Source organism: Silene latifolia, chromosome X (assembly GCF_048544455.1).
Source record: "Silene latifolia isolate original U9 population chromosome X, ASM4854445v1, whole genome shotgun sequence".
In the NCBI taxonomy this organism is placed as follows: domain Eukaryota; kingdom Viridiplantae; phylum Streptophyta; class Magnoliopsida; order Caryophyllales; family Caryophyllaceae; genus Silene; species Silene latifolia.
Window position 1 is genome coordinate 288485210 of NC_133537.1, and position 22557 is coordinate 288507766.

At 35.8% G+C, this 22557-nt stretch overlaps 2 protein-coding genes across 2 annotated transcripts; both read right to left on the reverse strand.

Moving 5' to 3' along the window:
- Positions 1 to 2075: 2075 nt before the first annotated feature.
- LOC141620265 (uncharacterized) lies at positions 2076 to 3590 on the reverse strand. Its single transcript, XM_074437183.1, has one exon. The coding sequence runs from the start codon at positions 3588 to 3590 to the stop codon at positions 2076 to 2078; it is 1515 nt and encodes a 504-aa protein (XP_074293284.1).
- An 8397-nt stretch (positions 3591 to 11987) lies between these two features.
- On the reverse strand, positions 11988 to 17874 carry LOC141616840 (eukaryotic translation initiation factor 3 subunit B-like). The gene is made up of 11 exons (XM_074434000.1): positions 17616 to 17874; positions 17292 to 17526; positions 16235 to 16381; positions 15438 to 15566; positions 15147 to 15275; positions 14956 to 15039; positions 14701 to 14825; positions 14251 to 14443; positions 13573 to 14105; positions 13333 to 13441; positions 11988 to 12527 (listed from the first exon to the last, which is right to left on the reverse strand). Exons 1-11 carry the CDS (start codon positions 17720 to 17722, stop codon positions 12186 to 12188), a joined length of 2133 nt encoding a protein of 710 aa, XP_074290101.1. The 5' UTR covers positions 17723 to 17874; the 3' UTR covers positions 11988 to 12185.
- Positions 17875 to 22557: the final 4683 nt, after the last annotated feature.

Here is a 22557-nt window from a genome sequence, read left to right on the forward strand (position 1 = left end):
TTCATGTAAAAGCATGTGCTCAAATAGTTATTGAAATTTGTAATAAAGGAAGTATTATTGCCGCATATTACCAAATCATCAACATAGACTAAGACGTGTACCTCGGTATCCGGGCGAGAAATAGAGAAAAGAGAGTGATCATATGGGCATTGTTTAAACCCGTATTGAAGAAGTGCGGAAGCGAGTTTAGCATACCAACATCGAGGAGCTTGACGGAGCCCGTAAAGGGATTTTCTGAGTCGGCATACCTTGCCATCATTAGACGGAAAAAAACCCGGGGGAGGTTTCATATAGACTTCCTCATGGAGGTCACCATGAAGAAAAGCGTTGTGGACGTCCATTTGATGAAGGACCCATCTTTTGGCAGCGGCAATGGCTAGCAGAGTACGGACGGTGACGAGTTTTGTAGTGGGAGCAAAAGTTTCATTGTAGTCCACACCTTCAATTTGTCGATTACCCATGACAACCAATCGAGCTTTATATCGTTCTATTGATCCGTCCGCATTGTACTTGATCTTGTAGACCCATTTGGACCCAATAGCTTTCTTATTTGGAGGTAGATGTTCGAGGGTCCATGTGTTGTTTTTCTCGAGAGCATCGATTTCTAATTTCATAGCTTGATGCCATTCCGGAACCTGCACGGCATCTTTGAAAAAACTAGGCTCGTGGTGTTTAGTCACGACCGACAAAAAAACTTTGTGTTTAGGAGAAAACTTATCATAAGTGAGATAATGAGAAATAGGATAAGCGGTACCGGAAGACGATGATGAGGCGAGGAGTGAATGCAACGAGGGGCGATGAGAGAGCACATAATCGTTAAGGTTGGAGTTGGGTCTCTTAGTTCGATGCCCCCTCCCCATTTCCGTTGAGGTAGCCTGGTTAGAAGGGCCTGATTGGGCTGGTTGCGTGGCAGGAGGCGGGTCTGGGGTGGGGTCCGTAGCTGGGGTGGACTCGGTGGTCTGGGTTGTATGAGGCGGCTGACCCGAGTGGTCAGGAGGCGGGTCAGAGGGCGGTATTGTTTCCGAGGATGGAGTTGTTGTTGAAAGAAGGAGAGTATGGTCAATGGGGGTCAAAGTGTCAATAGCGAGGGATGTGGGATCGTGATTACTATCATGAATATTAAGGTTTTTAAACGGAAAATCGGTTTCGATAAAAATAACATCCCGTGAGTCAAAATACGAACCCGAGTCTAAATCATAAAGACGCCACCCTTTTTTTTCCAAAAGGATATCCAATAAAAACACATTTTCTACTACGGGAAGCAAATTTATCGTGTGAACGATTTAAAGTTTTGGCATATGCTAAGCAACCGAAAATACGAAGGTTTGTAAAATTAGGAGGTTTGTTAAAAAGAATTTCATATGGTGTCTTGCCGTCGAGAAGAGGTGTCGGGGTACGGTTTATCAAATGAACCGCACTCAAGACACTTTCGCCCCAGAAATATATAGGTAAGCTTGCTTGAAAAAGAAGAGCCCGTGCAACATTTAATATGTGACGGTGTTTACGTTCCACCCGACCATTTTGTTGCGGGTGTCAACATTGGAAGTTTGAAATAAAATGCCATGCTCTTTGAAAAAAGGTATGAGAGGTCGAAATTCCGTACTGTTATCAGTACGTAAAATTTTAATTTTTCGTTCAAATTGGCGTTCTATCATAGCAAAAAAATTCAATAATTTTTGTTTTGTGTCACTTTTGTGACGTAAAAGATAGACCCATGTGGATCTCGAAAAATCATCTACAATGGTTAAAAAATATCGAGATCCACAAGAGGCATTTTTAGAATATTGACCCCAAAGATCGCAATGTATAAGTTCAAAGGACGATGTTGCACGACTAGTGCTTAAATGAAAATGTTCACGAGACTGTTTCGCGCGTAAACAAATGTCACAATTCTTGCTATGAAAAACATTAGGACTATGAGCAGTTTTATTAATAAAAGGTAAAAAACGGGAAATACTGGAGGATGGGTGTCCCAACCGTCGGTGCCAAAGTTCTAGAGAATCATTAGAACCAACCATACAAGCATGAGCTTTATCATCGCGGACTCCTTTTAAATAGTATAGGCCCTCGTGCTGTTAACCCGCACCAATCACCGTCTTCGAGGTACGGTCCTGGATGAGACATAAATTATGGGAAAATTGGATAGTGAGAGTAGTGTCAATTAATAGGCTGGAAACCGATATTAAGTTGCAATGTAAATTGGCCGCAAATAAGACATTACGTAAAACAAGTCGAGGTGATAAATGTATATCACCACTTTTTGTAGCAATCGTAAGATCACCGTTAGGTAATCCAACAGATAAAGGGTCGATAGTCTTAACATTAGAAAAGTAAGAAAGGCATCCTGACATATGATGGGATGCTCCGGTATCAATAATCCAAGTAAAAGAAGAAGAATTACCATTGAGACGGTCAGCAGTGGAGTCTGATTTATGCGCTTGCCAAAGGGAACCCAACTCCACCAACTCGCTCGGAGTTAAAGAATTCAAATCAATCTTATCAAATTGAGTGAGAGGAGGTTGTGAAGACGTACCATGAGAGCCTGATGCCATATTGGCTTTAGCAGGTGCCCTAGAACGAGGTGTTTTGCCTCGGTCAGAGGCATTATTGCCACGCGAGTCCGGTACAAACACTACATTGGTTAAATCCGTGGCATTCGGGTCCAAATATATACGGTTACGAGGTCCATTCCATGAGTCGGGGTATTTTCCCGTGACTTGATAGCAAAATTTCAGACTATGACCCGACTTTTGACACGCAATACAGAAATACTTAGATGGGGCAGAATTATTACGATGGTCAGAACTATCACGCCCTCCCCCTGATGAACGTGGTCCCTGGTGAAGACGAGCTGCGAATGCCATAGCATCCGGGGTTGTGTCCGATTTACTAGATGATAAATTACGAACACCCTCATCCTGTAAAAGGCGATTATAGATAAGATCTAAAGAAGGAAGAGGAGAGATACCGATGATTTGTGAACGAATATTCGTAAAACGATCGTCAAGTCCCAATAAGAAATCTCTGACCCGCTTCTTGTCTCGCCTAGCATTCATAAGATTCACCCATTCACAGGTGCAAGGATTACACGAGCAATACGGCAGTGGGTCATGATCCAAGATGGCGTCCCAAATGACGGTCATACGACCGTAGTAAGCCATTAATATCTTCGTTGGTCCTTGACGACAAGCAAGCAACTCAGCCTCTAATTGGTAAAGACGAGCCTCGTTTTCCTGTGAGAATCGATTCTTGATGTCGTTCCACACCATTTTCGCTTCGGGACGAATAGAAATCTGCTTTCGTAGCGTCGGCTCAATTGATGCAAGAAGCCATGCTGTAACTAAAGCATTTGCCTCCGTCCAAGATTTGGATTCATCGGAAGTGGCAGACGGTTTGATTATCGTCCCATCAATATACCCTAATTTACCCTTTGCCATAAGAGATGGACGAAATAGACGAGACCATTCGTCATAATTATTGCCATTAAAGGCAACCGGAGTAATAATCTGACCCGGTTGCTCAACATGGACAAGAGAATAAGAAGATTTTGGGGGAGGATTAGTGATTTGTGATGAATCGGAGTTCGTCATCGGAAAAAGAATAGAAAAAAAATGAACAGAGAAGAAACGTGAAGAGAGGCAAAGACTAATTACCTAGTCTGATACCATGACAAATTCATAATATTGGAAGAATATAATTGTAATATTATTCAAATGGAAAAGTTGCTTATTACATGTTAGCACTATACTATTTATACAGAGGAGGGAATACTATATTTACGGAAACGAATAACTAAATATTCTAATTGATATACAAGGAGAGAATTATGCTGCATGATTTTATACGTGAGATATGGAGCAACGGCTAGTTTGAGCTAGCTAACATTTAGGGTTTCTGATTTATCTCTCTTGGTGGATGGGTGAAATGAGAGGGGTAGAGTCGGAATAATGAGTAAAAATGTGCGGGATTAAGTAAAATTGTGTGCGGGATTTAGCAAGTCCCTATTAATATTACAAAGTACATTATACATAATTTTGAAGTCATTAATTACTTACGACAATATAACTACATTTTTCACAAAGTCACTTACAAAAAAAAACAATTTTTAGTAGCACGGGCAATAAATCTAGTAATTAATAAAATAAGCAATTTATTTACATCTTGAGTAAACTGTTCTTCTTTTCTCCTAAGTTTGAAGCTTTTCTACCTCCATTAATGGCGTGCTTCATAAGCTTAGCAGATTTCGTCATGGTATCACCCGCTAATTTTTCGATTCCTGTGATTCTTTTGATCTAAATTTGCGTAAAACATTCCTTTTTGTTTGTTTCTTTTGCGAATTTGATCAAATTTCTTCTTACAATTCCGCTTTTCGTCTGATTTTTCTTGATTTGTGATTTTTTTCATCATGATCAAAATGACTGAAACTACTCAATCTTCGTATACGTCTCTTTACAAAGATCCACTTCATTTGTCGAATAATGATCAAGCTTTGCTTCAGATTATGCCTCAAGTATTTTCTGGAAAATCTTTCCTTCATTGTTCGCGTAATATCCGAACTGCGTTAATCACTAAAAATAAACTCTGCTTCATCAATGGAACTTATCCTAAGCCAGCTGATGATCATGCTAATTACGAGGAATGGATTCGAACTGATTACACAGTGATGCGCTGGATTGTGCATTCTTTAAGTGATATAATTTCTGCTGGATTATCCTTTGTTCGCTCAAGCAAGCAGCTTTGGGATGAATTGAACGAAAGTTTGCTGCTCATGTTGAGGAAGTTGAGGTCTATGTTAATGACACTCCTTGTGAGGCTTCTCAGGTTCAGCAATCCATCACCGATGTCTCCTTTGTTCAGGCTATTGCTAAGGAATTGTACAAAGCACAAAATCCTGCTCATGTAGTCTCAAGTATAATCCTGGCTTCTACTGTACATGCTCCATCTATTTCTTATAAACCATATACCAATGATATGGCTAATTTTACCTCTTATAAACTGTTAATTCAGGACCCTATCACTAAGGAGATTTTGTGTTCAGGAGTGAAGGTTGGAGGCATTTTTCACTTAGCAAAGTTTTATCCTAAGTCAATATCAAATAAATGTTGTACTAGTTCATCCTTTTTTGCTATTGTTTCCACTGTTGATGTAGCTCTTTTGCATGCCAAATTGGGTCATTCATCCCTTTCTGCTTTAAAGCATGTTGTTCCTAATACTGTAAGCATTAATAATAATAAAACACTTCATTGTGATACTTGTCTTTTGGCAAAGCATCATAAAACTCCATTTCATGTTAGTGTTTCTGTCACCACTGCACCTTTTGAACTTGTTCACGTGGATTTGTGGGGACCTTATAGAGTCAAATTCCTCAATGGTTCTTCTTATTTTCTTACCATTGTCGATGATTTTAACAAGGATTACATGGACAATTTTATTGAAAAACAAAGAATTTATTTCTGATACATTTACTCATTTTATTGCTTATGCCAAAAATCAATTTTATTCTATCACTAAAACTTTAAGGAGTGACAATGGAACTGAAATTGTGCAAAAAGAATGTCATGTTCTTTTTTCTTTACATGGGATTGTTCATCAAAAATCTGTTCCTGGAAATCTACAACAAAATGGGAGAGTGGAGAGGAAGCATAGATATTTGCTTGAGGTAGCTAGGGCTCTAAAGCTACAGGGTCATTTATCTAAGAGATTTTTGGGAGAATTGGTTCTTGCTGCAACCCACCTCATCAACCTTATGCCTACTACTGTTTTAAAATGGAAAACACTTTGAAATGTTGTTTCAAACACCACCGGATTACTCTCATCTCAGAGTAATTGGTTGTTTATGATATGCTGCCACGAAGGAAGGGGATTAGTTTGCAGATAGGGCCATTAGGTGTATAATGTTGGGATATCCTTTTGGCCAGAAAGGGTATAAGCTCTATGATCTAGAACATCACAAGATTATTTTAAGCAGAGATGTTCATTTTCAAGAGCAACTTTTTCCTTATATATAGTCATGATTTCAAAAGGCATACTGGACTTGCTGATGCTCATTCAGCTTCTTTTCCCACCTATTTACCATCCTTTTCTTCTGATTTGGATGATTCTGATCCTCCTATCTCTTCCCACAATCCTGAAGAAACAACTACTCCTGAGTATTTTTCTGAGAATACCATTTCACCAGCTATTACAGTAACAGCAACTGATACACCAACAGATACAGGAGCTGTAGTTATTGATGTTGGTGTTCCTGCAACTGGTCAAACTACTATTGTTCCTGTTGTCAGGACATCTAGCAGGCCTAGACAAGTCTTTTCTAGACTCTGGTTATTTGTTCAAAGGTCTTCCTCCATCTTTGATTCCTGAAGACACATTTAATCATGGTTCATCTAATTTTCTGACCTCTCATGTTCAGTTAGATGGGTATTCCTCTACATATCAAAAATCTTGTTTTGCAGTTCTTTCTCTGTATGAACCTTCGTGTTATAACCAAGCCAAAGATGACCCTGCTTGGATTACAACCATGCAAAAGGAGCTCACTGACTTAGAACAGAATAACACCCGGATACTAACACCTATAATGGGTGTACAAAATCAGGTTTAATCCTAATGGTACTGTGGAGAAATATAAGGCTAGGCTGGTGGCAAAAGGTTATAGTCAAATTGAAGGCATAAGACTATAAGCACACCTTTAGTCCTGTTGTCAAGTTCACCACTGTTAGGTTGTTATTAGCCATAGCTGTAGCAAAGAATTGGATTCTTCATCAATTGGATATCAACAATGCCTTTCTTCATGGGTATTTGGATGAAGAAGTTTATATGAAGAAGTCTGAGGGATATACAGTTGGGAATCCAGGGGATGTATGTTTGTTAAAGAGATCCTTATATGATCTCAAACAAGCTTCAAGGCAATGGAATTTGGAATTGTCTAAATTCTTAGTTTTCCAACAGAGTTAAAGCCGTGTTTTCTTTATTTTGTAGCCTTCCCAAAAGACTATGAGATGTCGGTCCCAAGACTAATTGCTCTGTGGATAGTCGAGAGGTTCGTACACCCGATTGGTGACATGCCATTGGAAGATGTTGCAGAGAGGTATGTGGAGGAACTTGTCGGCTGGAGCTTAATCCAAGTCGGGACAAGAAGAAGTGATGGCGGAGTTAAAACATGTCGTATTCACGATATCTTACGAGATCTTTGCATTCAAGAGGCCAAGAAAGAGAATTGTTTTTTGTCATCTCTCATAAGGAGGTACTTGAACCTCGTGCATCAATGTCAGCCTTGCCTTCACCCCTTGGTAACAAGCATCGGAGAGTTTCTACTCATAGGCACACAACTCGATTCATTGAATCCAAAGGTAATTGTGATCCTTCGTCCATTCGAGCATTCCTATCATTTGATACTGATCAAGTCTCTTTATCATCGTCTCAATGGAAACTCTTGTGCAACGAATTTAAATTATTGAAGATATTGGATCTCGAATGCCATCTGTGAGCTCATGAATTTAAGGTACTTGAGAATTCGTGTCCGTATTCGAGCTTTGGAACTTGCAAATGCTTTTTGTCCATGGGAACCCGTCTTATACCATGCCTAAAGGGTTTGTTCAAGCAACAACGACTGCAGCAGCTGGTCCTACTACCTCTCGAGTTTCACCATCGAATCAACCTTTGCTTTGTCTATCCGTCCTCTCCTCTATTTTTCCCAATGAAACCTTCAAAAACCTTGTCACAAATTAGGACTATTCAACTCCGAAAACAATCCTTTGCAATCTTTAATATCTCTCTTTCTCACTATCTAGGTACGCGCCCCCTATTTCTCACCTTTTCTTCGCAGACGACTCGGTGTTTTTTCTTCAGGACAAAGACGAGGCTTTTTTGAGACTAAAGAATATTCTTGACAACTATTGTCAAGCTTCTTGTCAGATTATGAATGAAGAAAAATCGGGTATTGTTTTCAGTCCTAGTAGTAATATGAATTCGGTCAGAAATGGTATGAAAATTTTGCGAATTGGTCATAATAAAGGTACGTAATTTATTTTCGCATTACGATTTTTACTCATTATAATACATTTTCCATTTCTTTACCCTTGACTAAAAAAATCAAACCTAATTCTCTCCACCTTCTCTCCATGGTTGAAACCTTAATCTTCTTCAACCTCCTTAAAATTAACCTTAATCTTTTTCACCTCTTTAAAATTCTTCGAGTATGAAGATTAGGTATTTAATTCCTTAATACATATTAATAATTTAATTGACTCTTTCTTATAATTTTATTCCTTTTTAATTAGAGTTTATATCTAAATTAATTAAGGGCTAATTAGTGTCGTATGGTGGGTTTGTTGGTGGTGATTACGCCCGGGTCACCGTCGCCATCCACGGTGGTAATGGTGTTTGTGATACGGTGGTAATGAAGCAATGGTACAGTGGTAGGTGCAGGAGAGAGGGGCAATTAGACAGCAGTGATGGTGTAAGTTCGGTTGGCGAACGAGACAATATTAATGTTAACCGGCGAGGCAGTAGTCATAGTGGGGTTGTTTCTAACGGTGGTCTATACTAGTACACAGTAGTCTTGTTATTGGTGAGCATAGTACACAGTACACTAGTACATGTTGAATTTCTATTTTTTTTTTTCCTTGTACTACATTCGTGGATTTTTTTGGGCGTATTACGAAACTACGAGGAAGAATGTACCGTATGTAGTATCTAGAATGTTTATGAATACAATACATACATTTGTAAAGAATAATTTATGAACGAAGTACATAATTTATCAGTACAGTATTCGTCGCCGGTGACCTACGCTCGCCGGCAAACCCTCTCTCCAACGACGACAATAGTAGCCGGTAATAGGGTGGTGTAAAATTGAGGAGAATGAGTATGTGAAAATAGAGAGAATAGATTAGAGAGAGATTACAGAGGGAAAATGGGAGGAGAAATGTGAGGGGTATAATTGTCAACCGTGTACTGAGATGAGTAAAATGTGTGTTGCAAAAATCAGCACCCTAAAGGTATTGGTAAATATCTGGGTATTGAGGCGGACTTTGGTTCTTCTAAAAAGACTATCTTCAATGATCTCATTGAAAAGGTTAAGAAGCGCTTATCTTCCTGGAACGGAATCTTCCTTTCACCGGCTGGACGGTTAACTTTGATTTCTTCTGTTTTGTCCACTATTTCCAATTTTGTCCTATCGGTATTTAAAGTACCGGTAAGTGTGGCGAACAAAGTCAATTCTTTGTTGTCGCATTTTTGGTGGGCTGGAACGAAATCAAAGACTACTATACACTGGTGTAGTAAGAATTTCTCAAGTCTACCAAAATCTGAAGGGGGGCTCGGTATCCGGAGCATCAAGTGTATGAATCAGGCCCTTTTGGGTAAGTTGGCTTGGAAAATAATAATCTCCAAGAGTTCTTTACTGAGTCGTGTATTTTTTTTAATAAGTTACTACGTAATGAATCTCTCACTTACCCGGATTCTATGAAAAATGGTTCTAACCTTTCTTGGGACTGTAAGAGTATTTTATATGGTCTTGAGCTTATTTTGCCAAACTTAGGCTGGAAGTTTGGCACCGAGTCTAATCTTAATATTTGGAGTTCAAAATGGATTACTGGGTCAGTCCCACCGTGGGTTACAAGTTTCGGCTATCCTCCCCCACAATCGATGACCGGTCTTACGGTGAGGGATCTTATATTACCGTCTTATTCTTGGGACCGTGAGCTTATTGACGAGCTTTTCAACGAGGAGTGGGCTAGGAAAATTAATGCCATGCCTATTTGTGTCTCTACCACTATGGATACTGCCTATTGGACTCCCTCTTCATCTGGAATTTATACTGTTAAGAGCGGTTATGCTATTGGTCTTAGTTCCCATCTCTCCAGGTTTAGCACTACTAAACATAGAACACGCATCAACACCACCATTAAAATTTGTTGCAAACGGATTCTCTGGCGTCTACCAGGACCTCAAGTCTGAAAGATTCTTGTATGGAGAATTTTAACTAACACTCTCTCTGTGGGTTACAAGTTTAAACAGAGAAATATGATAATGGATTATGTCTGCCCTCTTTGTCGCGGTCCAAGTTCTTTTGAATCGCTTGAGCATTTGTTCAGGGACTGTGCCTTGGTTAAACGATTATGGGCCTCCTCCTCTTTGGGCATTTCTACGGATTTTGTTGATAATGTTAGCATGAGAGACTGGATTATTAACTGGATCTCTTTCTTTTACTCCAAAAATGCCCCATCTGATTCTATCATACTATTCTTATCTGTTTTATGGAGTATCTGGTGTGTTAGGAATAATATCATCTTTTCAGGAGCTGCATTCTCATTGGAGCATTTCTACAATCTCCAAAACAATGCTGCCAGCACGACCATCGAGGCTTTGGCTCTCTCTGAATCTAAGATTGACGGTCGTGTGCTTGGTTCGTGTGATCCTCAATGTATCGTTAGACGCAATATTAAGAATCACATGCCTTTCTTCATGACAGGTGAAGGTGCCAAGTGTAGGGCTTACAGGGCAAAGGTTGATGCTAGCTGGTTGCATACTCTTCATGTTTCTATGGGTTGGGTGGTTTACGATCTTGATGGTCATAAAATCAATACCTTTACTAAAAGTTTTGAAGCCGAGTCGGCTTTACAAGCGGAGGCTTTGGGCATTAGGGATCTTCTCTCGTGGGCTAAAAGCCGTAATATCTTCCATTTTGATGTCTCTTCCGACTGCCTTCAACTTCTCTTCCAAATAGCTGAGGTGGAGGAGCCGCATCACATAATTAAGGGACTCCTCGAGGATATTATGAGTTTTTTTTATCTTATTTTCATTGTATTTGCTTTAGTTTTATACCGCGTCGTCTTAATAAGGTGGCTCATAACCTAGCTAGGGCTGAATTAGGTTTGTAATTCATTAGTTCTTTACCGCTGCCAAAAACAAAAACAAAAAAAATCTCTCTCTTTCATTTCTTACCACGTTCAGAGAAGCTGAAAATGTCATTTGTGGACTCAATCCCCTCTCAATATGTATTTGAAGGAATCACCGAAGTGCGCGATCTTACACCAAGCCTTAAAAAGCTCACTATAAAGTCATTAATTTGGTCAACGAATTCCATCGATATGCTTGGCAAGTTTCCGAATCTTCAAATCCAAAAATTAAAACTTGACCGAGAAGACATGAAAGAAGGAAAATCACCGCTTTATTTTCTCTACAAATATGCTTGCTTCACCAAGGAAATTAAAATTATCATCCTCCCATTTAATTTCGTAATAAAGTGGAGTTGAGTCGGATGTAACTTAAGTTGTGAGTATTATATTTTCTAATTCTAATTTCTCTTTACTTGTGCATTTGCAGTGTAAGACTTAAGAGTTCAAAGCTTTTCGTTTTAACGCTAATTCTCATGTGAGACATCTCTCAATGATGATAGTTTGAGACTCTCAATCCTCACATGGTTTTTTTTTTTTTTTTTTTTGGTAAAACAATCCTCACATGGTGATGAGTAGTGTCGTTGAATAATGCCTTTCTTTTTACTGAAAAATACTTCACAAGTCGCAAGTCATTATATATAATTTTTAAGAAATTTTTCTGTCTTTTGAAATTTATATCGGAGTTATTTAGTTATGAGGTTTGGATACATACATACATACATCCGACGATTTGAAAGCATTTGAAATAACCAAGTCTGGGGATAACAATTCAAATCAATCTCATGAATCAATTATTCTCGAGATACACAGAATATATTGTAAGAGTACAAGTAACAAATTACTCCATACAATATTCCATCTTCTTTCTAGAAGTATACTTTACTTTTTAAGCAATTCGATTTGTTAATAGAAAATAGGCTGCTATTTCAAGAAATGTCATAATGAAATTATAACAATATTCGCAATTTACAGAATCTGAAACAGCCAAAGACAAACGTTGGGCATAAAAGGATGAGCATTATTAGCAATTATCACTAAACTTAACTTGCAATTGACCGTTTCGCCATAAAAAGAAAGAGTCAAAGAACAGAAGAAAACGGTTTAAATCCAATACAGATAACTTTAACTTGTATCAATGTAAAAAGCAAGTGCCACTGGAGTGACTCTAGTTAACAAATTTCTTACAACTGAAACAAAGACAGAACAAAAGACAGCAAAGAAAAAGGGTGAACAAAAATGATCATATGAAGCAACAGTTGATCAAATAGAGGAGATTAGGTCAAGTCATTATTGATCGTAGTCGAAGGAAACAACTTCTTCTTTGACATCAATGACCTCCTCATACTCTATTTCCTTTGCCTCATATTCCTCCTCCTCATCACTGGCTTCACCGCCTCTCAGTCTCTCCCTCTCCAACCTCTCAGCTTCGTGGTTTTGGTTCCATTGGTGAAGCCAGGATTCCCATTCTTCCTTCAACAGTCGCCTCTTCTCGCGGTCTTGCTCGCTCAACAACAAGGATACATCCTGGTCCTCAGCTTCGTACTTCTTACTGTACTTCTTTATGTTCTTTGCTATTTCCTCTTCCTTTTCAGGGCTTAACAAGGTTGGGGGCCTTGGGCGCCATTGAAACTGTAATAACACAATGGTGACCCAAACTTTAGATAATACAGCAACACTGGTTGCAAAAACCAGGATTCCTAACCCAAAAGAAACCCAAGTAAAGTCACCAGACTTGATGACTAATTTTCAACAAAAAAAAAAAAAACATTAAAGCCACGGCCAGAGAGTGACAGCACAGAAAAGAATCTGATTAACTATCTATAACCAATGTCCCCAAGAAATCTCAACACAAACCATCCACATACCAAAAGACCCAATAACAGGGTATCCAAATGACCAGAACCTGCAGTGATCCAACGCAGATGACTCATTTGTGGGTCAATTTCAGACTAGCCAATCTGAGACTAATTACCTTTGAGTTTATCACCAACTAGGAAGCATTTCCACAGTAACTACAGCCGAAGATGGTTTTAAGAGTGATGTTTCCAAAACAAACTGTTCTAGAAGTAATCTGGACAGAAACCATAAACCACAGGGTAGAACAGAGTACCTTACCTTCACAAGTTCATAGACCTTATGACATCACAACTCTATTGATAAAATGCAACTACACATCCTTATGAGAATGCTTTCTCGAAAGAAGCACACACAAGGAATAGAGAAGGCAACCTGATTTCCGACAGCTAAATGAACAAGCATATCATTTAACAAATATTACATTAATAATATAATGACGACATAAGGTCATTGTTCAAGGTTGAAATGTTGGGTTCACCTACGATCTTATATAACTGTGTCATAACTACATAGTGCTTGGGATATAAGATCATTCAATTCAAAGAGATATTAAAAAAAAGCGTCAATTATATTTTACCTGGAAGAAATGATCCTTCATTATTCTGTACAGCAGCTTCCCGTTGAAAGACCAAATGTTGAAGCCATTCTCCATCTCGTGGACCGAAGTGACAACAGTCGCAACATATCTAAAAAGGACAAACAAGGCAGAAAGTCAGCAACAGCAAGATTATTCATTACAGAACCCTAGAAATCTTGTCTGATAACTGAAAAAACAATATACTTATTAGAACACTGAAAAGTGAAAACATATCATTACCTCCCAGTTGGATCCCATTCAATGTCAGTACACATGAAATGCTCAGCCGTACCCATTGTTTCAAGCTCATCAACATTGAAAAATTCCAACTGCCCATTGAAACCCTTCAATCCAGCTAATATTATATAACGACCACCGGGTGACCAATAAAGAGCATTAGCTTGCTTTGTTTTGAGAGTCGTGAGCTTAGAGACTCTGCTTGTATGGTGAGTCGTCTTCATTGAGTAGAAGCTTATGTCGGGCCTAGGGTTATCACCATGGATAACTGCAAATCGGTGGCCCTTGGGTTCCCAAGCAAAAGCAATGATTTTGTCATTTTTATTTTCAAGTTCCAAAACTTCAATAGGTATGTCACGTTCCTTGATCCGGAAAAGCTCAAATCCAGTGTATGTGCTTTTCTTTGTTTTGGTGTATCTATCGACTTTAACAGCAAGATACTCTCCATTGCTTTGCCAATACATTTTGCAATCACTGACACTGAAAAGATTTTTTTGGCGTATCTCCACTTTGCTAGGGATCTGATAAAGACTCACCTGTAGAGAATAGAAATTTTATGAGCAGTTGGATGAATAATTTTGTATCTACAGGAGTTATTGAGTTAGAAGAATACCACTATAATGACAGAGTGACAGCTAGCTTACAAAGTTACAAGAAAGTAAATAGGAACAAGGTCCATACCTTTGCTGGTTGGTTACCAAGCTCAGGAACAAAAAGTGCCAAAATCGAATCAGTGGGAGACCAACTGAAGTCCATAACATTTTCCACCTTTATGGACTTCTTGTCAATGAGAGTAAAAGTTTCTGTTTCATACACCGAGACGACATTTTTCCCAATTCTAGCAAAATATTTGTCATCCCTACCACCAGCCCATCTATAAATAACAAAGCAGTCATTAAGACAAACTGTTGATAAGCGGCAAAACAGTGAAGGAAAAAGAAGAATAACAAATGAAAGTTGAACACCACAAATAAAAAGAAAGAAGAAAATAACAGAACTCGACTAAATTCAATGGACAAATAACGCAAAAAATACTTGCTCGTATAAATGGAACCACCAAAATAGTTGCAAACTTGCACAACAAATGTCACAGCAATCACACTCAAGGCAGATGAAGTCAACAAACATTACTTGAAAATGGGCCAACTGATCCCAGTCAAACCACCTGCCCCTCCTACTGCAAACTCGTCAGCACTTCCTTTAAAATCTCGCTTCACCTTTCCTGTCCTTGTATCAAAGATATTGAGCACAACCCTCTAGTAACAACACAAAAAAATAGATCAGAAAAGGGACAACAAACTTTCCAAATATTAACCACTGAAAAGTAAAAAAATCATTGCCAAATCATGCTCTATTTGGCAAGGCTGAGTGGTAAAATAAGCTTACATGGGTATCTCGAGGATTGCTTGGTTCATGGCTGCTGTAAGTAACAATAAACTTCTCTCCAGGAGAAAAGTCAATTAGCTTAACCTGCAAATGCCACCATGTAGCAATAACAAGGACATTTATTTTAAATTAAAAAACAATATTTAATCATCCATGCAAAACATACAACATATGCTAGCTGGACAACTAACCTGCGGATGAATATAACGCATTAAACGTTCAAAGGTTGAGGCCCCGCCCCAAACAGCAGCACCTTGACGGTGGATTGTAGCCAAGTAAGTGCCCAAAGGGGACCACTGCACGTAGCTGTCGGTCCAAAACTGAAATTTCAAGATTATGGATTACACGTCTGGTGAAAACTAAACACACAGGAAAAAAACAACTAAGTCCGTTTAACAATCTAATCTGAGCCAGTGCCGGAAAAGATCGTGGGCACCAAACTTTTAACGAAACTGAAATAAAGAACATGAAGATATGCATACAGAACGTTTGTGAACAAGATCAGGCTTCAACTGCCTGGCATCGTTCCACAAAACCTCCGTGTCTTGCCCCGCACGGATAACAAACTGATCCCGAGCCTTGGCATCGGTAAGCCAACGTTGCAAATTTTCCTGAAACAAACAAAATCAGTAATGAGCAAACTTACAGCTCAATTCCCCAAGATATTTATAAATATAATTCATTAAGATAAATTCAAATGCCTACAATCTCTTGCATATGAATTCTTGTGCACAATACCAAAGCTCAACTATACAGGTGTTTTCCATATCTACATTTCTTTACGAATCAAATACTTTCTACCAGTGAGTTACACCTAGAATTCCATAAAATAGCCAATGATTTGGTGGCTCAGAAACATCTTTGGTTCCTATATCACAAGCACAAATTTGCTTTCCACCTACCAGAAATCAACCTCTACGAACAATTGGTACATCGCTTGATGAAACTATACAGAAGTCATTACAAGTACCAAAACCCTAAGTATATGTGCCTTCTCAGAAAACATACTAATATATAACAAACAAGTCACTTATCACTTTGACTGAAAAAGTACAATCGCCGTAGATAACAAATAGCATGTGGATAAAAAGAAATCATCAGGTCCAACCACAACAAAGAAGTCTAAGATAGAGAGGGAGGGCCAATAATACTAGTACTTCAGCCAAGAGCAATGGATGTAACTACTTGACCAGAATACAAATGTACAAGGCAAAGAGATAAGTAACCATGACATCTTCAAACAACAGCAAAAAGAATCAAACTCAGGCACTAAAATTACAGTTGGTTTGTATGGCTGCATTTCTGGCGCCGCCCACTCATCAGGAACTTTCATATACTTCTCGATATCTTCGAACAAATTCACAGCAAATAAATGGGCCTTGTCGAGCCTGTATCCATGCGTCTTTTCCTTTGCAAGTTCAGCTTCCTAAAATCATAAACCAAACACACATTCCACCATAAATATGTTGCAAACGCAGCTACAAACCATAGCAGTGATACCACACATAGGGCACAATCCAAATTCGGGACCACACTCAGAAAACATTTCCTCGCCTTTAATACACAGAAAGTCAAAAACCAAATTCTATATATAAATCACCAAGCCACCTCCAAAAAGAGTTGACAAATATCATACCCAAACCATAGAAAACTCCAATCCATAATCGCAAAATCCCTTTCATCAAACAAATATCATTATCATCATAAATCATTCATAATCTAAAGAACATAACCTTATTGAACCCATTGTTTCTTGAAGACCCATCAGCAAAATCATAAGAAAACACTATAAATTTGAACTAAAACAGTCAACACTAAATTAAAGAGTTCAATAAAAGGTTACCTGAGGGGACACAACTTCACAATTCACATTAAATTTCATCAAAATAATACCCATCAAATTTCATAAAATGTCTTTCAAAAAACAATGATCCTCCATCAACATGATTCATTCATAATCAAAAGGACACAAATTAACGATTCACATTAAATTAAACAAACGTTTCTTCAAGACTCGTCATCAAAATCAACATATTGTATACATATTTCCACCTAAAATATTAAGAAAACACTATAATTTCAAGCTAAGAACATCTAACCCTAAATTAAGAAACCACTATAATACTAAGAGAACGCTATAACTCACCTATAATCATAAAATCTCTTTTATCAAATAAATATTCATCATCATTATAATCATTCATTATCTAAAGAACACAACTTCACAATTCTCATTAACCTAAACACATATATATTCAATACCCATCAACAAAATCATCATATTATACACATATCCACCCAAAATATTAACAAACACTAAATTATAGAGTTGTTACCTGAGGAGTATTAAATTCAATAAAACAATAACCAAGTGATTTGCCAGTTTTCTCATCAACTGGCATCCAGAATCCGTTCTCTTTGATAACACCCATTTGACTGTAAATCTTACGAATAACAGCCTCAAGTTTATCAAACTTTTCAGGCAAAACTTGGGGTAAATTATCAACAACAACAATGTTCCCAAACCCCTGCTCGAATTCAACTTCTTCTTCCCTAAGATCCTCATCATCGCTGTAATAAAACACGTCATAATCGGATTAAAAACTGGGTAATTAGATTAAAATACCAACAAATTGAGTTACAACAAGTAAATATGAAACCTTTTAATGCCGAAATCCTCTCCTGGTGGTAATTTGATTGAATCCCAATTAACCTGAGATAGATCAATGCCGAGGGCAGCCGCCCTTTCATCAAAATCGATCGCCATGGTTAGAATAATTGTGTGGATGTGAGAGAGATTTGGGCGTTTATGGAGAATAACTGTGAGAATTAGGGTTTTCGGCGAATAGAGTGGAAGCTAATAATGTGGGAGTGTGGAGTGTATGCGGGTGGGTCGGGTTCTTCTTGAGAAAAATACTTGGGTTTATATAGTAAATCAAAACTTATGTGTATTGGGAATTTGTCGACTTTTTTTTTTTTTTTTTTTTGGGTGATGAGGAACCGCAGCTGCTATTTTCGGTGTGTACTGAGTAAATTATCGGGTATATGTGGTGGTTGTAAAACCACGTATACCAGGTAAGTCATCCGAGGATGGCATGCTCGAAGTCTATAAGGCATGAACTCAGGCCAAAGAATGTTCTACAAGATGTGAACCTGGGTCTCCTGGAAATTTGTCAACTTCGGTAAATCAAAATTGTTATATCACGCGATCTATTTTAATTGTTATGCCGCTATTTTTTCACACTTTTTTTTGCCCTTGGACTTTCAAATTAATTTAACTAAAAAATAAATATCGTGTTAACGGAAATGTATTTTGGAGACGGATTTTTAAATAATAAAATTATCGTTTTATAGTTATTGGATTTCGGCGCGTTTTTTACAATAAGTAATTATTGTATTATCGAATGATTTTTGATGACGATTTTTATTATATCTAATTATCGCTTTGTCGTAAATGAATTTTGGAAACAGTTTTTAGAAAAATTAATTTAATTTAATATGTACATAGTCCAAAAAGACGTATTTTCCACCAACTATCACACTTTCTCAATTTCACATTTTTCACCCAATTCCCTCATTCATTCATCCTTACCTTTTCCTTCTTCATATTTCTAATTCAAATTCCACTCTTTTTTTTCAAATCTAAATTTAAAAAATTTAACAAAAAAATCAATCATTCATACACAACTTTCAAATCAAAACAAGTACTATAAGGTATACATCTTTCTTGCTTTTATTTGTTAATTTTACTTTCTAATTAGATTAGATTTTAGGGTTATTTCATAACAATAATCCATCATATTGGTGTTATGCAATAATCACTCCATCCTATTATAATCTCAATTGAATCCAACATAAGCATCATACCTTCTAATAATGAACCAACTGATATTTTTTTATGTTTATGTGTGTCAAACAGACCAAGTACTTGATTCATCACTTGAAAATATTACACATACACATCACATATACCAGGTAGGTTGTTCAAAAACTATTAAATATTCCAACATAAACTTAAAAAATTATCAGTTGGTTCGTTATTAGAAGGTATGTTGCTTAGGTTAGATTTAATTGGGATTATTAATAGGATTGAGTGATTATTGCAGACCACCAATAGGATGGACTATTGTTATGAAATAACCATAGATTTTATTGAATTCAAGTTAGATTAGTTTTACTAGATGTTCGAATATCTATAAATATTATTAAAAGGCTAGCTTAAAAATGTCACGTAGACAATGCCACATGGGATGGAAAAAAGCCACGTACACAATAATAATGTGACTTGGCAAACTAATATAACATGGATTATCCAATTTATTATTATATTACATTAATTTAAAATACTTATTCCATTTAAAAATCCACCCATATTCCATTAGCTTTAAATTAAAATAACTAAAAAAAAACTACAATAAAAAAATACGCATTAATTATAAGTTAATAATTTCAAAATATTTCATATGGAGTAGTATTATATGTATTCGAAATAAAAATAAAAAAACTGAATACATAAGAAATTAAGAACGATGATGAATAAATGAAGTTGAAAACAAAAAAAAAAATTGTATTGTCACTAATTCACTACTTTTTTTTAAAGGCATTAATTCACTATTGTTGCTACTATAACTTTGTTGTATATAGAAGATGTTTTACAGAACTACTTAATCGACAAATGAGTATTAAAGATCATATAACAAAATTAGGAAAATATAAAATATATGAAAAAGAAAATATTTATTTAATTTAAGTAATTTACAAACAAATTCTGTAAATACTTAAGTGATTTTAAACAGTAATAATAGAATTTTAAAAGGGTAGTAATACCGTGTATTTAGTTCATGAAATTATTTTACGTAAAAGATAAGGTTTTGGAAAATATAAAATACATAGAAAAGAAAATATTTATTTAATTTAAGTAATTTACAAACAAATTCTGTAAATACTTAAGTAAATCTATACAATATAATTAAAAGTTTAGATTAAAGCATTTATCTTAATTTCACATGGCATTAGCATTTAATATTTTATACCCCATTAATTTCTATTAATTTTTATTGATTATTTAATTATTTATTAATTATTATCAGATTATTGGTTGTTTGATATAATTCTTATAAAAAAAATGATTACCAAAAGTCCTTACAAAAATGTCATTACATATTGTGTAACATACAAATAAAGAAAATCAAAAGACGTCATTAATATTATTAAATTAAATGTATATATTAAAGATTTGATGAGCTAAAAAAACCAAAAAAAAAAGATGTAACTTACCAAAATTGACATAAAAGTTTCATAATTTACAATTATATTTCACATTTTAATTGAAATTTTTGGAAGAGAACATATATGTTAGTGAATCGGTTAAATTTTTTCATATTAACACAATTTCATAAAATTAAAGTATACATTTATTTATTTCTTTAAAATCTATATAATAAATAGTATAAAAAGGCTAACATTGAGTACATTTTTAAATGACATGTGATATAACCACATGATTTCAAGAAGTCATATTACAAGTCTCATCATCATAATTATTTTCTTTTATGTCCCCTAATATTTATTCTTACATTTACAATATTAGAAAAAATTAAAGAAGACAATAAACTTTTTATTTTCTTCCACTTCAATACTTTATTCAATTCACCACAAGCATTTAACCATACTTTTCATCTTCTTTCTCCATAACTCATTTCTCAAGTTTCTTTATAATGATTCATATTTTTAGTTTACCTTAAAACTCTTGATGATATTATGACTTCTTAATTACTACTTTTTTTTCTTGAGATGATAATGTTTATTCCATGAGCACAACAATAGACATGCATTTTTATTATAGTTTTTTTTATCAACCTACAACTCATTCGTTTTTATCATGTTCTCTTTTCCATTATAAGATTTTACTATATTGGTCAAACTCATTTGATAATATATCTTATGCAATTTTGTATTTCATGTACAATTGATTTTGGCATAATACTAATTTGTACAATTGATTGAATTTTCAGGACCGTGACATACTTGGAGATCAAAACATGCAAATGACAATCGACAAGTACGTGGATTTTTTAAGAGGATGATGTTTCTCATTTTTTTTTCCTTGGATTTTTTTTTTTGGGAGATTTTCCTATTTTAATTATTAATACAAAACTCATTTGATAATATTTTTCATATACTCGGTATATCTTATGCAATTTTGTATTTCGTGTACAATTGATTTTGGCATAATACTAATTTGTACAATTGAATGAATTTCAGGAGCATGACATACTTGGAGATCAATACGTGCAAATGACAATCGACAAATATGTGGATTTTTTAAGAGGTAGCATGATGTTTCTCATTTTTTTCTTGGATTTATTTTTTGGGAAATTTTCCTATTTTAATTATTAATACATGACAATCGGTGAGTACAGAACACAATTTAAGAATTATCAATTTTTTTATTTCAGATATTAGTTCAATATCAGTTAACACGATAGTTGATGTTGAAGGATGTGTTCATATGGATGATCAAATCCGGAGGTCTTGAATGGAGTAATCACCATTACGAGGATGTATTTTTATGTCGTCGATCATTTTAATTGATATTAGCCTATCTATTTTTGTTCCAATAAATATGCTAAGGTTTTTAGCCTATTAGTTATTCTTGGCCTTTTAGTTGTAGTGATAGTATCGACATAATATTGACGGATAATTCTTACAAGAGAAAAAAAAAACCATCAAATGATAATTAAATTTGAAATGGAGAGACACATATTCAATGTATTCAATTACTGTATTAGTCTTACTTCATTCACTTTGTTAGGCTATTTTTCTTTACCTATTGAAGGAGAAAAACTTGACCGCCTTTGGTAAATTGGCCGTTAAGAAACTCCTCAATCTCCGGAGCACCAATATCTTAAAGTTACATAATACATAACCCATGTATAAGTATTAATCATTGATTTCTATATAAACAACTCATGTCTATATACATGTAATTAGACTATTTAATTTGAGTATGATGAATTGAGAATGCAAATCATTACTAAATTTATGAGTTAACATAAATCAAGAATCATCAGAGCAATGAGCAACGTCATCCGTTCAACATTTACATTCAAAAAAACTCTCGATTAAATGCGTAAATTCCATTAATTTACTAGGTTGTTAATAGAGAAGAAGAAGAGTTACTCATGATTAGATTTTTTTTGTATCTTTTACAAAGACCCACATTTTAACGACAAATACAATGCCTCCCCCACTAATCTCATATTATTATTATTGTTTATATTACCGTGTTATTATGTTCAATCTCATAATTTACATCTTATTTTATCGTCTGCAATGTTTTCAAATCATTACAAAAGTAGTATTAATAAAAAAAAGGAAATTTGTATAGGACCCGTGATTTTTCACGGGTTTCAAAACTAGTTGTTGTTTAAACATAATTAGTGTTGAAATAAAGCCTATTAGGATTGCGTTTTTGTCGTTAGTATGTTGCGTTTTGTGGCCTTGTCGTGTGACATACACGACGAAGCCTGAGCATTGTCGTGTGAATTACACGACAGAGCTAGGGCCATGTTATGTACCATACACGACAGTGCCAAGGCC

Excerpts from the sequence above, each read along its gene's own strand:
- LOC141620265 (XM_074437183.1), bottom strand. The coding sequence starts at position 3,590 with ATGACGAACTCCGATTCATCACAAATCACTAATCCTCCCCCAAAATCT.
- LOC141616840 (XM_074434000.1), bottom strand. The coding sequence starts at position 17,722 with ATGGCGATCGATTTTGATGAAAGGGCGGCTGCCCTCGGCATTGATCTA. Across the intron at positions 15,040-15,146 it reads TGCGTTATATTCATCCGCAG|GTTAAGCTAATTGACTTTTC; the intron begins GTTAGTTGTCCA and ends TGGCATTTGCAG. Across the intron at positions 13,442-13,572 it reads GAATGGGATCCAACTGGGAG|ATATGTTGCGACTGTTGTCA; the intron begins GTAATGATATGT and ends TGTCCTTTTTAG.